Here is a 16,684-nt window from a genome sequence, read left to right as displayed (position 1 = left end):
AAGCATATGTAATGTAATTACAGTTCCTTCCTTCCTAGCTACCCTCCTTTCAATTCAATTCTAGTACCAAATTAGTTATTATTAAAAAAGAAAAAGAAATCAAACCCCACACTAGGAGTCTAGTCTTTCATTACAAGGCCCTCAATACCCTCTGAATAATTATAAGCAATGTCAACTAAAAAGGGTGAACAGTAATCATTACCTATAAAAGGGCTGACGACGACCTCGTACTACTTTGGAATTGGGGAAAACCACAAATGGAATGTATCAAAGCTGAGAATACAAATGAAAATGGAGTAGGGTTAGCAAATGGAATTGGGCTATCAGTTTGAGAACATAATAAACAAAATTCTAATTGCATTTATACCTTAATTTTTTTATTAGTAGTTAATATAATTAGAAAAGCTAACAATTACAGCCACTTATAAAAACAAACCAGCAATTTTATGCAATTCCCCTCCGTGTTAAGGGAGCTGACCCTGTTCCACTTTCATTTTCATTTAGGATGTGTTTGCTTTGCTTGTTTATATATATACTTGCAATGGACTCTGCCCAATTTTCAAATCCTATTCCATCACCCCCATATGAGAAAGTACAACCAGGATTAGTGCGATTGCATAGATTAGATGACAAAGTAAATTACTAAATTATCAAATGGTATGCATCTACCAAATGCTAGTTTTTGGTTGCAGCAATCCAAGGATGTTAGCTGCACACTGCGGATTGAGCTACCAATTGATGTAAAAATTATCCTTACTGCTTAGAAATGTTATTGAGTTGCCAATTGATATAAACTTTGGAGACTCTACCCATATACATTAAGCTCCTATATCCATAGAAAATTGAAAACATACTCGCACATGCTGTGAGCGAAGTCACTAATTCTTATTTTTACTCCACACATGGACGATTATAATAGCCACGTCCTAGAACAGTATACACATTTCTACTTGGTGATATTTCTAGCAATCAGCAGGAAGAAGCTGACTATCATATATGACGATAACTCATTTTTCAGTGCTGATCAACCACGTCTTACCATAATACAGGTCGACCAACATTGCATGCCATTCAATGAAGTCCAAAACACGTACGAGATTAATAATACATGAACTACCATATGCCAATGCAACCAAATGTTGGTAATGGCATTAAATATGTTTCTGGGTATATAAAACATCCAAATAGTCATCCATCGTAGTGTGCAGCTGACATCCTTGGATGCATTGCTGCAGCCAATAACTAGCATTTGTTAGATGCATATTATTTGATAATTTACTTCGTCATATAATCTATGCGATTGCACTAATCCTGATTTTATATTTTCTCATATGAGGGCAATGGAACAGGATATGAAAAGAGGGCAGAGTGCATTGCAAGTATGTGTGTGTGTGTGTGTGTGTGTGTGTGTGTGTGTGTGTGTGTGTGTGTGTGTGTGTGTGTGTGTATGTGTGTGTGTGTATATATATATATATAAACAAGCAAAGCAGACACATCATAAATGAAAATGAAAGTGGAACGAGGTCAGCTCCCTTTACATGCTCAACAGCTCTACCAAGTCCAAAATGAAAATTTAGCAGACTCGTCATTAAACAATAAATGTTTTCCTTACAACAACAGCAATTACATGAGACCAACTTAAAGACCCAAAAAACAAGCATGCCAACTCAATTGAATCATGAATGCAAATAGAAATAGAAACAAAGTTATGACAAACAAATAAATACAACATATTGCAAACATTGGCAAAACAAACAGACTTGTACATTAAGAAATAACTCACTCATTATGTATGACATTCTTCACCATGCAAGTCACCTCTGGAAAGTGAAAACATGGAAATGCATGCTTTAAACAAGAAAATATAACCTTTTGTTTATGTGTGCGTGTAATTCAGGAGGGAGCAAGCCCTAGGAAGTGACGTGATAGGGAATGGCACACGACACCCCTAGGAGGGGTTAGAAAACACATGCAAACCTATACAAGATTCTTCACATGATTTGACATCCAATTTGCAAGAAAATAAGATCTGTCCCACATTTAATACACAGATTTTGCAATTCAAGATAAATTAATCAACAAGCTTATCAACATAACATGAGGGACAAAAAATGAAACAAGAACAAACAAATTTATGAAATGTAGGACAACAAAGGATGACCACATCGCATTTCTTTCCTAGAAAACAATGACCTGTTTGCATGATGCATATGGCCAAATGCATCCAGCATAAAAAGCTAAATTGCTAACGCATGGGAAAAAGAATATTACTAGAGTCAGAGACACAGATATGATAAACATCACTGCATGAAAAGTGCAATATGATGCTCCGTGCAAGACATACTGCAGTTAATGAGCAGCAGCAAAACAAATCCCCAAATATCTTGGTCCATACTAGGGAAAAAATGAAAAATGGTGGTTTATTAAAGAAGAAAAAAATGAAAAATGGTGAGAATAAGTAACAAAGACTCCTCCTGAGTACTGCTACAATTCCTAGACCTAAAATGGCTAACACCCAATACATGTAAACACTACCATTGTTCCTTTCTCTAATCATCTATGTTTCTTTCAACAGTAACACAAAAAAAAGGCATAAACAATGAACAAAACATGCATCCAGATCCAAAATGAACACTAACCTTTCGAGAGTGGCCACCTAGAGCGAGGTTGGCCGTGAGTGGGAGCGACACTGGCCACGAGCACTCAACTGAAAAGGGTTTGTGGAACCTCAGCTGAATCCCTGTCATGGTGCCACCCACGAACGGCGGAGTTGAGACAAAGCAATTAGGTGAAAAGGGTTTGCAAAACCTCACAAAAATCAAAAAAGAAGCAAAACACATACCTTGTGTTGATGTCGGACTCCAACGGAGGATGCTCCACTTCACTGTAGTCACGAACGACAAAGATGAGGAAGGCTGAAAGGGAGAAGAGGAAGGCTTTTTTGAGACAAAGATGAGGAAGGCTTTTTACGGGTGAAAGGGAGAAGAGGAAGGTTGTTTAGGATAGCAGGAGCGCGAGTGGAAAAAACCTTTTAAGTAAATAATTTGACTTAACATCGATTTTTTTTAAAGAAAACCGATGTTAACCTCAATTCGTTAACATCATTTTTCTTTAAAAAACCGATGTTAAGTCAAATTATTTACGAAAATTGATACCTTGCTTTTGTTAACATCGGTTTTTTCAATAACTGATGTTAACCGTACGATGTTAAATGTATAAATTCTAGTAGTGAAATGATCAATGATACAATGGAAGCAAGCTTTCAAATCTTATAAATTGCTTTCAATTTTGAACAACTTCAAACTCAAAAACTTCACTTGCTTGTGAATTCGGTTTTGTACATGAAAAACTTTTACTTGGTTTCAGCATCCTTTAGCCCTAAAAATCATCCATCATGGTCAAAGATACCTTCTCTGTCTACAACCTAAAGATAGAGATATCAACATGTATTAGTTTGGTGAGATTGAAAAGTAAGTGGGTAAAGTCCTTTACTATAGATATTAATATAATGTATGTTTCTCTAGAAGATAAGTGAAATAATCTATAAATTTACAATTAGGGTAAAGCCTTTTCTTAACTACACGAGGTAAAATGTAATGGTTAGAGTGTTCCCCATAAAAGCCTTACTCATTATTAGTAATGTTAAAAAATTATTTTATTGTAGCTATTAATAAGTGAAACAATTTATTAAAAAAGTAATTTTCTTGGTCTGGTGCATTAATAGATTATTTACCTATAACTACCTCTTAGAATGTTTATTAGAACAACTTTCTTCTAAGAAATATTTTTGTTTTTCAAAGATATCTTAAGAAAATAGCAAAAATAAGGGATTATTTCTCTAAAACAAGTTGAGCCAAACACATATTTAGTCATTATTTTGTTCTTCTCTTAAAGATAAGTCAATCACCTCATGATAGATTTGTTTTTTTTTTATAATTATTGGTTTATATATATTTTATCTTCACCACTGGCTTTTAGTTTAATTATAATGCATAAGTAATTAATTGAATCACTAAGGGCACTCCTTATTTTAAAAAGGAAATAAAACTAGAAACCTTTTAGAAAAAGAAATTTGTTATTTCTATATATATTTTGGAAATAACGTGGGTGAGCTCCTCTTTTTAATTATTTAACAGATTAGGTGGGAACCTAAAGTTCTTGGCATAATCTTGGTTGCTTTCTTGCAATTTACTAGGCACTTGGTGAGTCCTCTATTGGAAGTTATAGTCATTCTTATTTCAGCTTTCACTTTTCCATATATTTATATTTATTTTGATAAAGAACAAGGAAAAGTGGAGTGAGAAGAATTTTAGTGCGTCACTAAACATTGTTGGACCTTGTTGGTAAATTTTTAATTAATTTAAATTAATACGCGTATCAAAGTTAATTTAAATTAATACGTGCATCATTAAGAAAGAATGAAAACATAAGGTCCAAAAATATTGCAAGGAGTATAACACTTTCTTTTCTTTTCTTGATTTCTTCGATCTGATTTAACTTGTTTCTTTTCTTCCATAGATCTGTTTTTTAAATTTTGTAATTTCGGTAAACTCATTAGTTTCTTCAGCATCTTCTGAGAGGTGATGCTTATTTGCTTAAGAGAAATGTGATGTTCAATATCTAGCTTGTTTTAATTTATTTAGTTATTTTTAATTTGTGTTTGGGCTTGAAATGGAATGCTTCTTTCATGCCTTAAGCTTGATTAATTGATTGTGCTAATCTTATTAGTGGTTTCACTTCTTTTTTGTTAGCCTATGTTTATAAAAAAGTTAAGTATATAAGTTGATTTTAGCTTATATGAAAAGTTTAGTTCAATTTACCTTGTTATTTCTTCTCCCATAAGTGTATATAGAGAAGTTTATTCAAACAGGACCTTAATAGAAAGTGTTTTTCAAATACATGTCTTGCAATGTGTTCATGACCTACTATTTATTTTATGATTAATTAGGGCTAGGAGATGTTGCATTTATACATGATGTTGCATGTGCTTTGAACCACTATAAGTGAAATTTGTAATTTATTTCTAATCAGGTCCTTGCTGGTGTTATGAATAAAAGTAAGATGTTCAATTTTTTAATGATAATATTTTTATTATTTTAATTTTTTTAAAAATACATTCTAAGAATCCTCAAATTTTTTAATTTTTTTTCTTTTTTTAAAAAAAATTCTAAGACGATTTTCTAAAAAATCGTCTTAGAAAGTACACTTTCTAAGATGGTTTTTCAGAGAAGTGTCTTAGACTCCTCACTAATTTTTCATTTTAAAAAAAAAATGAATCTGAGACAGTTCTTTTACAAACCATCTTAGAAAATGTACTTTCTAAGATGATTTTTAAAAGAATTATCTTAGAATGGTACCTTTCTACGACGGTCATTACCTAAAAACCGTCTTAGAAGGATCTTATAAGAGTACCCTTCTAAGATAGTTCTTTTAAGAACCATGTTAGAAAGTGTATTTTCTAAGACGGTTTTAAACTAACAATCATCTTAGAAGGATATTATTTTCTAAGACGATTTTTTATGGAATCGTCATTGAAAGTCAAGTCGACTTTTGACGACGTTGGTTTCAAAGACGATTTTGAACTATCTTTGAATGTATATTGCAACTGTCGTTAAAGGTCTTTTTCCAGTGTTTGTTTTATTTTGGATTTGTTTGTAATTAAAGTACATTACTACTCTACTATTATCAATTTGTAAATTTTTGTTTATAAGTCTTTGTGATATATTTTGTGAGAAATATTGGAACATGTTAAACACATTTATGATATATTTTGTTTATAAATGCTTATAACTACTCTTGGTGCATGATATACTTTGTTTATAACTTTTAGTGCATGACTTATTTTATGTGGTTTTTTTACAACTTTGAATGATAAGTTGTGATATCAATTAATTACAGGTTTGTAAGTAAAAAACAAATAGGATATTAAAAGAAAAACAAAAAAATAACATCAGTTTTTAAATAACCGATGTTAACGTTGATACTTTAACATCGATAGTTTCAACACCGATTAATAACCGATATTAAAAGTCTTTAATAACCGATGTAAAAAACCTATTTTTTGATAGTGATAGGAGTAACTTTTGTAAACATGTAGTTCTTTTTCACATCGCATACCATAAAATGTTGTCTCTAGTATTCAAAATAACCATCAATCACGAACTACTCATGAATCCCAAATTAAGTTTGAGAAGTGTGAATTCATATTGTTTTTAAGAACTTATCCATTTGAAGCGTAAGTTTCCTAACATTTAATTAACATGTTCTTCTCAATAATAAATTGGGGTAGTATAATTATATAACAAGCTTTTCTAATAAGAATAGCCTAGGATTCACTTAGTGAAAAAGTGGAGAAAAAAAGTGTGAGAGAGCTCTCTAAAACTTTATGAAACAAATATTTGTAACAAAACAGATAGGATTTTCCAAGACCAAGTCAAAGATAAGATAAAACCTAGTCTAGCAAACTAAATCAACAAGACCAAGTTAAACAAAATATTTGTTTTTTTTATAAACAATAAATCCCAAATTAAGTTTGAGAAGTGTGTATTCATATTGTTTTTAAGGACTTATCCATGCGATAGGTAAGTTTCCTAACATTTAATTAACATGTTCTTCTCAATAATAAATTGGGGTAGTATAATTATATAACAAGCTTTTCTAATAAGAATAACCTAGGATTCGCTTAGTGAAAAAAGTGGAGAGAAAATGTGTGAGAGAGCTCTCTAAATTTTTATGAAACAAATATTTCTAACAAAAAAGATAGGATTTTCCAAGACCAAGTCAAAGATAAGATAAAACCTAGTCTAGCAGACTAAACCAACAAGACCAAGTTAAACAAAATATATGTTTTTTTTATAAACAATAAATCCCAAATTAAGTTTGAGAAGTGTGAATTCATATTGTTTTTAAGAACTTATCCATGCGATACGTAAGTTTCCTAACATTTAATTAACATGTTCTTCTTAATAATAAATTGGGGTAGTATAACTATATAACAAGCTTTTCTAATAAGAATAGCCTAGGATTCACTTAGTGGAAATGTGGAGAGAAAATGTGTGAGAGAGCTTTCTAAAACTTTATGAAACAAATATGTGTAATAAAAAAGATAGGATTTTCCAAGACCAAGTCAAAGATAAGATAAAACCTAGTCTAACAAACTAAATCAACAAGACCAAGTTAAACAAAATATTTGTTTTTTTATAAACAATAAATCCCAAATTAAGTTTGAGAAGTGTAAATTCATATTGTTTTTAAGGACTTGTAAGTAGGTTTCCTAACATTTAATTAACATGTTCTTCTCAATAATAAATTGGGGTAGTATAACTATATAACAAGCTTTTCTAATAAGAATAGCCTAGGATTCACTTAGTGGAAATGTGGAGAGAAAATGTGTGAGAGAGCTTTCTAAAACTTTATGAAACAAATATTTGTAATAAAAAAGATAGGATTTTCCAAGACCAAGTCAAAGATAAGGTAAAACCTAGTCTAACAAACTAAATCAACAAGGCCAAGTTAAACAAAATATTTGTTTTTTTATAAACAATAAATCCCAAATTAAGTTTGAGAAGTGTAAATTCATATTGTTTTTAAGAACTTGTAAGTAGGTTTCCTAACATTTAATTAACATGTTCTTCTCAATAATAAATTGGGGTAGTATAACTATATAACAAGCTTTTCTAATATGAATAACCTAGGATTCACTTAGTGAAAAAGTGGAGAGAAAATGTGTGAGAGATCTCTCTAAAACTTTATGAAACAAATATTTGTAATAAAAAAAATAGTATTTTCCAAGACCAAGTCAAAGATAAGATAAAACCTAGTCTAACAAACTAAATCAACAAGACCAAGTTAAACAAATTATTTTTTTTTATAAACAATAAATTAATTTTAAAAAAACATTTTCTATATTTAATTAAATAGACATGGTATTGAAATATCAAGAACATATAGAACACAAAAAACACAAGATGTTTAACTATTATTATTATTATTATTATTATTATTATTATTTTAATAAACACATATAATTTAATTATTTATACTAATTTATAATTTTTTATATCTTAAATTTATAATTTTATATTATTTTATCAGTTAAAATATTATATGATATCTATAAATATATATTTAATTTCTACCACCAGTTCAACCATATGTTACAATCACGATGAAGCCAGTAAACCATTCAATTACTAGACCAATTTTCAAAATATTGTTCATACTTCATCTCCCCACATTATTTACTTTTTAGCATATAGATAGAATAATGTTTAAACCATAGCCTGTATATAACCTTCGAGTCCATTGAATATCAAAACCACACAACCTTTCAATTTTATATAAATCCATGTGTCTTGACACTCACGCTTACAAGCATATTCATTTATATTAGTGTATTGTACCTCGAATTTTGAAGGAGTACTCCTCAACTCACGCAATACTCTTTTCTACTATGCCGGAAATAGGAATATACAATTTTCACTAAAATTTAGAAATAATACATTTATCAATCTTTTTATTTTAAAATTATAAAAATTAATTATTTAAAAGTAAAATGAATTAAATTTTATAAAATTGTGACTCAAATCTCTTAAATGTGACGCAATACTCTTTTCTAATAAATTGAGTACTCCTAATAAATTATTGATTTGCTTTGCGTTAACGGAAAATATAGATGAATACAGCTGGTTCGGTGTTTGATCTTTTGTCATTTTCTTACTATTAATTATATTATCTATTCTGTATGGGTAATAAGCTAAATAACCAAAATAACACGCCAGATAAAAAGAAAAACGCGTAAGGTATTAGTTAGAAAAGCAACCACGAACAAATTGTATCTTTTCTATTCTTTTATGTAACTTTTACCTGACGAAAGTTAAGATTGGCTTTATACAAAAAACAGTGTCTCTCTGCATTTGCTTTTTAAATAAAAGAGAGGAAGAGAAGGTTAAATAAAAAAACAAATGAGAGTAGAGAGAGATAATATTCCAGTTATGACATAGAAAGTACGTAGAAACAGTTATTATGTGCATTTAAAGGATCCTATCCCTTCCAATAACATTTTAACGAAATCAACAATGAATTTTTATGGATAAAAAAGCATGCATGCATTTAAAGAATAAAGATATGTAAAGAAAATAATTAAAGACCAAAAGAAGGTATCACCTATGTATATATTATTATAACAACGAAGTTTCATGAAAAATGAAATAAATTTTATAAAAATATTCCTGTTCAGATGTACCAAACTACGTGAAAAATGGATCAAGCAAAGCACAGGCTACATGATAAGTAATAGTAAGCGAAAAACCGCACAAACTTCCTAGAAATCGCACATTTTGGTTTGGATCTATAAATGCCTTGTGTTGTGTTGTAAAGTTCTATTCTTTCAAATATATAACCCCGAACAACAACTGAGTTTCTCTTCCATAACTTCAAATTCGAATTGTGCTCATTAAGAAGGAGGACGATAAAAAATCAAATTCATAGGAAGTATCGATCGTTATTTCTAATTAAGGTATAGCTTAGTAATACATAATTGTCGGATTTTTTACCAACATATTCTTTAAAGTTTCTTCTCAATATATTTGCATTGGTGTTATAATTTCCAAAATTTTATCTTATAATAATTTGAGCATTATGGTGTAAATTTAATCAAGTTTCTAACAAAATAGAAATACAATTAAATTATTGTCCTCAATAGTGATCAATCCTACACTAACGCTGTCTCTTTTGTGCATGATCGAGTTTTGATGATGTCTTATTTTCTGCTTCTGTGTTTTAGATCAAGCTATCAACATTTAAATTTGTCTCATTTTAGTAACTAGCTTTCTTGAAATCAAACGCACATGGTAGATTGATGACAAGACAATATGTTGATATGTTGAACATTTCCAACTGTGCATGAAAGGAGACATACTCATAAATATTCAGTTATTTCAACTTACCATGTTTAATTTTTATTTTTTCTTAAAAAAAGGGACAAGCCAAATGAGGCGCAAATTAATGCTCATTGTGCATTAGCAAGTAAGAGACGGCATATCAACCAAACAAACAACCTACTCCACATTTTGATAATGAGTAGTATGTTTCCTAACGTATTTAACGAGTTTATAAGTTATTTTCACTAACTTATAAGCTGATTTGATTAAAAAGTTTGTTTGATATATGAGTTTATTTTATTAGTTTATTTTCTATAAGCTGATTTGATGAAAAAGTTGGTTTGATATATGAGTTTATTTTATTAGTTTATTTTCTATAAACTATTTGAAGTAGTGTATTTAGATAAGTTATTTTGAAAAATAAATTAGTTTATAAGTTACTAGTTAGTTTTTTTTTTTAATTTTATCTTTATTATTTTATTTGAAATCTCCTTTTATACTTTTATTATTTAATTAAAAAAATTTTATTTTTTTTATTTGTTATTTGATAAAATCTTTGTATTTAATTTTATGTTCTTACACGTACATGACACAATAGTTAACTTATCAATTGTCATTATTATACTGTTTTTTAATGTTAATTTTTTTAATTATATTAACTTTATAATTATTTGTTAAATTATTGTGTTTTTTTCTTCTAAAATTACATGATCTAATTGGTTTTCTTACATGATTTTTATTTTATCGATTCAAGTTATAAAAGTGAAAATATTTATTTTTGTTAACTAAATTTTTCACACAATTAAATATATTATTTTATGTCATTTAACATTTATTAGTTAACTTATCAATTGATTTTATTAAATACTTTTAATTAAATCATTTAGCTCATAAATTTTAAGCTTTTCAGTTTAAGCTTTCAACAAACTTATAAGTTAGTTTTACCAAACATTATCTGTTCATATAAACTCTACATATAAATAAAATCCCGTAACACTTATTATTTATAAATTTCATCAGTCTCCATTTTTAAGAATGAAAATCTTTTTATACACATAGACATGCATACTATTATGTTATTGTGGAAAATTAAAATGGTAAACACAAGGAATTTAATAAGTAAGGTTGTAACGACCGAAGTTTTTTATATCACTAGCTAGTTCCAGGTCTATCTATGATTATCGAGTATCAAATTGAAATTAAAGTCTGTTACATGCAGCAACGTTGATTTTTTCTGCCATTCGTAATACTGTTTAAACAAGAAAAAGGACGCGACAGGTTGGTTATTAAATTATTCATGGAAGAGACCGCACAACTAGTTGTCTTTCCAATGAAGAGTGCATTTGGTGTTCCTGAAACGCCAGAATTCAGTGTTGGATTGGATGTACCATTGAGCCAGTTGAAGATCGAGCTTCTTAAAGAAGGTGTCTCCATTATTGTGTTAAGTGGTTTTGGAGGATTAGGGAAAACCACCTTGGCTACAAAGCTCTGTTGGGATGAACAAGTCATGGGTAAGTAACTATAACTCCTTTTGTACATCTTTTAATTACCATTTACCAATTATACATCTTTTAATGATATCAAGTTGTTTTATCCTTTTGTAATATTGTTAAATGTAAATTATTTTATTGAATTATATATATATATATATATATATATATATATATATATATATATATATATGTATGTATGTATTCTAAAAACTGAAGGTTTAAGACTTGCTCACACTCTCTTTGATTTCACTAGGTAAATTCAGGAAAAATATATTTTTTGTCACCTTCTCAAAAACGCCCAAGTTGAAGATTATTGCAGAAAGACTATTTGAACATTTTGGATTTCAAGTACCTAAGTTTCAAAGCAATGAAGATGCACTTAGTCAATTGGGGCTTTTGCTAAGGAAATTTGAAGGAATTCCAATGTTGTTGATTTTGGATGATGTTTGGCCTGGCTCAGAAGCCCTTGTAGAGAAATTTAAATTCCATTTATCAGATTACAAAATTCTGGTGACTTCAAGGGTTGCATTTCATAGATTTGGCATCCAATGTGTCTTAAAACCACTTGTTTATGAAGATGCGATGACCCTTTTCCATCACTATGCTTTGCTGGATTGCAACAGTTTAAATACTCCTGACGAAGATGTAGTCCAAAAGGTGCTTGTTCTTACTTTTTGACATATAAGAGTAATTCATGTTCTTATCCTGGATGCATTCATTCATTTCGGTTTAAGCCAAGATGGATTTTAAGAGAAGTATTTTTTAATGGCTTAAATATGTTGGACATCCCTGAAATATATCCAAATTTCACAATTGATCTCTGAAATTTTTTTGTTTCTCGTTGGATCCTTGAAATTTCAAAAGTTTTGTGAAAGATCCCTATTATTAGTCTTCGTCCAGAACGTGATGACATGTATGTTAGTTGGACACGTCAGCGATACACGTATGAAGTCACATCAGAGTTATCAATGACATGGCATGCCACGTCAGAGGTATCCTTATCGCGACCCTAACCCTCATCCTTACCCCTAAAACATTGTCATTTTGCTCCACACCTACCTATGCGGGCTCTAGGCCCTCCAAAGTAGGCTCTCCCTCTACATCGACCCCTGAGGGCTTCCATCGCCTCCTGATCGACGTCACCAGTGGTGTCGAAGGCTCCACACAGTGCGATCTCGACGAGTCCAAGCTCCGCATCGTCACAATCCTTGATTTGACATTCTTGATCCACGTCATCTTTGTTGTCCTAATCATGTTCCTCACTTATGCCCTTGTCTACTGGAGCGTCGGTGGGAGGAGACTCAAATCCTATGAGGTGCTCCCCGCCTACCGCATCAATGAGAGAAGGCTCGAATCTCTGTCGGCTACCACAGCCGATAGCTCGGCTTCGTCACCAACGACAGTGGCAACCGCATCAGAGTGCATGGATTTTCTTCTTCACTTTTCCTTTGAGGGTGCATTTGTTGATTTTTGTTGAAGGTGAGAAAATTAGGGCTTTCTGGTTTGGGCTTTCTTTTTCACTATTCTACTTGAAGATTTTTGTGAATTTAGAAACCCATTTTTTTGGACAACTTTGTTTCTGGTTTGTGCTTTTGTTGATTTTTTTCATTATCAAAGTTGGAGTTTTGCCATTATCATCCAACACGACGAAGTAGGAAGCGCGGGAGAGGGTCTTCGCCTTTCTCCTCGTATCAAAAGAAATTCCATATCCAAATATTTTTTTTAAATAACATTTGGATGACGTCATCAGATGACATGTACCACCCTCTGACATGACTTCATACGTCTACCGCTGATGTGTCCATCTAACGGATACATCATCACGTTTTAACGGTAGGGATCTCCCACAAAACTTATGATATTTTAGGAATCCGACGAGAAACAAATTTCTTTCAGGGATTAGTTGCAAAATTCGAATATATTTTAGAGATCTCTAACATATTTAAACCTTTTTAAATTAATTAATTAAAATTATTATTAGTCTATTATAAACTGTTTTTTTTATAGATTTTTTAAGATATAAAATTACATACTAAATTATTGTGGTCATTATTATGATTTTGTTTAGAATAAAAATAAAACTATCATAGAAATAAAAGGAAAATGCATAAAAAATCCCTTTTAAATTCTTATTTCAATGTATTGACCAATTTACCCTTCTAGGGGAAAATTTATTAAGAGGTTAAAGACCATCACATGTCTATGATTCCAACCAATATCTATATAATTCATATTTAAATATTTGTATATTTGCACGTTGCACCACCTATAAGTCATAAAAACTATATTTCACTGAATGCACATGCAGGTTGTGAAAAGTTGCAAGGGTTTACCGCTTGCCATTAAAGTGATTGGTAGGTCACTTAGTCATCAGCCTTTTGAGTTGTGGCAAAAGATGGTGGAGGAATTGTCACATGGTCATTCTATACTTGATTCTAACAGTACTGAATTGCTAACCTACCTCCAAAAGATCTTAGATGTTCTAGAAGATAATACAATGATCAAAGAGTGCTTCATGGATCTAAGCTTATTTCCTGAAGATCAAAGAATTTCAATTACTGCTCTCATTGATATGTGGGCAGAATTGTATGGACTTGACAATGACGGCATAGAAGCAATGGCCATCATCAACAAATTAGAGTCCATGAATCTGGTAAATGTCTTAATAGCAAGGTAAGGATTATTTTCTTCTTTACCTTTCAATCTTAATATAAATAGAATTTAATGATTACTCACTCATAATATAAAACATTTTTAGATTTTCAGTCAGCCACAATTCAATGTTTGTATGACTTTTAAGGTATTACTGTAAAAGTTATTAAACTTATCATAATGATAATTTTATGATTAGACAATAATATAAAATTATTTTACATCAGCGAGTAATCCTTTTTTCTCATGCAAATAACAAGATTTATACTCTACAATAAAAACTTAAAGAGAATTAGATATCAGGAGCAAGTGGTTGCTTTTATATATTAATATTCTAAAAATGACAATTTAAGTTGAAATTAATTTAAATTTTGGACTATGCAATTTGGCATTTCATTTTATAAGCTTTGAGTAGAAAAGTTGAGATTTATAGGTAATCTATCACATGAGCATGTACTTTTAATTTTGTACTTTTCTTCCCAATTAAAGAATTAATTTATGCTAATTTACCAGGCAAAATACAAGTGACACAGACAATTGTTTCTACAATAATCATTTCATGGTGATTCATGATCTTCTAAGAGAGCTAGCAATTCATCAAAGCAACCAGGAACCAATTGAAGAAAGAAAAAGACTGATTATTGAGACAAATGAAAATAAAAGTGAATGGGGGCTTTGCGAGAAGCAACAAGGCATGATGACCCGTATATTGTCATTTTGTTTTAGATATTGTGCTAAACAGAAATACCAGCAGATCCCTGCTCACACATTGTCCATATCAATTGGTTAGTTATCCATACAAAAGTTTACCTACAAAGTAATGACAATAGACATTCTATAATTGATACCATATATGGGCTGTTTTTGCAGATGAAACTTGCAATTCATATTGGTCACACATGCAACCAAATCAAGCTAAGGTTCTGATATTTAATCTTCGAACTAATCAGTACTCTTTACCAGAGTCCATGGAGAAAATGAGCAAACTAAAAGTTTTGATAGTCACAAATTACAATTTCCATCTCACTGAGCTGACAAATTTTGAGCTACTTGGCACTTTATCCAACCTCAGAAGAATTAGATTGGAGAGGATTTCTGTTCATTCATTTGTCACATTGAAGACTCTTAAAAAATTATCCCTCTACATGTGCAATTTGAATCATGCTTTTCAAAATGGTATCTTCCTAATTTCAGATGCATTTCCAAATCTAGTAGATTTGAGCATTGACTATTGCAAAGATATGGTGTTGTTGCCTAGTGGGGTGTGTGATATTACAACGCTAAAGAAGCTCAGTGTTACTAATTGCCACAAGCTCTTCGCACTTCCCCAAGAAATTGGAAAGTGGGTGAATTTGGAACTCCTAAGGCTCAGTTCTTGTACCGATTTGGAAGGGTTACCAGATTCTATCGGAATGCTTTCAAATCTAAGGCATCTTGACATCTCGAACTGTATAAGCCTTCTTAATTTACCAGAGGACTTTGGTAATTTGTGTAATCTAAGAAATCTGTACATGACAAGTTGTGCAAGGTGTGAATTGCCTTCCTCAGCCGTTAATCTTGTGAATTTAAAGGTGGTGATATGTGATGAAGAGACGGCTGCTTCATGGGAAGGATTCGAATCTATGCTTCCCAATCTGCAGATAGAGGTGCCTCAAGTGGATGTTAACTTAAACTGGCTCTATTCAGTTTGCTCCTAAGCTTCTTTCTTTAAATTTCTATTGGAACAGTCGTGTCACCTGTGTAGTCTTTTAATTTCTGCTCAATAATCATATATATTCATACCGTGAATAATAATCTTCCTCTTGTTGTCCCTGAGACATGTTTCTTCAAGTTGCTCAAGTAGTATTTGTACGTTTCTTGTAAATGCTGTGTTACTTGAAAGAGATAGGAGATTTCATGTAATCATAGGTGTTGTGTGTTGTTTGTGATCTCATGGGTAGACATACTTGGTTTAATGATGCCACAAAATCATCCATCTTTTTTATTTCTGGAATTTATTTTGTAAAATATGAATGTTATCAACTTTTTATTTTAGCGTTTGTAGATTACCTAATTTTCATCTGAGTTAATGATGATGTGACATGTTATGTTAAGTGGCGGGTCCAAAAATATGGTTTAGTGGGAAAAAAAATAGTCCATAATATTTTAATAGAAAAAAATATTATAAATGTTTACAAAATTGATAATTTCATGATTTTTTTAAATATCTAAGTTTGTATAAATTACAAGTATTCAATTATCTTCTGCACATATTAGTTAATCTATTTTCTCTTTTATATCTTCATTTTAAAAAACATTTTTCTTGTGGGGACAACACTAATTTTTTTGGAGGGACACTTTTTTTTTATTAAAGATATTTAAGTAAAATAAAATTATTTGTAATAGTGTAGGTGCATCTTCCACTAATTGTGTTGATGAGGCATGCTGACATCATCATGATATCATTGAGGTGATGACATGACATGTTTACTTCATTTAGTGATGATGTGTTGTGATGATTTCATTAATTTTGCAAAAATTAAAAACAATTTTTTTTACAAGAATATAAAAAAACACTAATTTGAAAGGAAAACAAATATATTCAAGCTTAAAAAATATTAGAAACTATTCTGTTGTGGCCTATAGCAATATGACAGGATTTGTTGTGTCAAAGACATC

The 16,684-nt window shown here is 30.6% G+C and overlaps 1 protein-coding gene across 1 annotated transcript; it reads left to right on the top strand.

Annotated features, from left to right (window-relative positions):
* Window positions 1–9,406: 9,406 nt before the first annotated feature.
* On the top strand, window positions 9,407–16,062 carry LOC114393096 (probable disease resistance protein At5g66900). Its single transcript, XM_028354356.1, has 6 exons — window positions 9,407–9,517; window positions 11,101–11,392; window positions 11,628–12,031; window positions 13,683–14,047; window positions 14,540–14,811; window positions 14,897–16,062. Exons 2-6 carry the CDS (start codon window positions 11,179–11,181, stop codon window positions 15,721–15,723), a joined length of 2,082 nt encoding a protein of 693 aa, XP_028210157.1. The 5' UTR covers window positions 9,407–9,517; window positions 11,101–11,178; the 3' UTR covers window positions 15,724–16,062.
* The last annotated feature ends 622 nt before the right edge of the window (window positions 16,063–16,684 follow it).

The sequence above is a fragment of the Glycine soja genome, chromosome 17 (assembly GCF_004193775.1).
Source record: "Glycine soja cultivar W05 chromosome 17, ASM419377v2, whole genome shotgun sequence".
NCBI classification, from domain to species: Eukaryota; Viridiplantae; Streptophyta; class Magnoliopsida; order Fabales; family Fabaceae; genus Glycine; species Glycine soja.
Note: the sequence above shows the minus strand (reverse complement) of the source record. Positions and strands in the feature narration are given on the sequence as shown.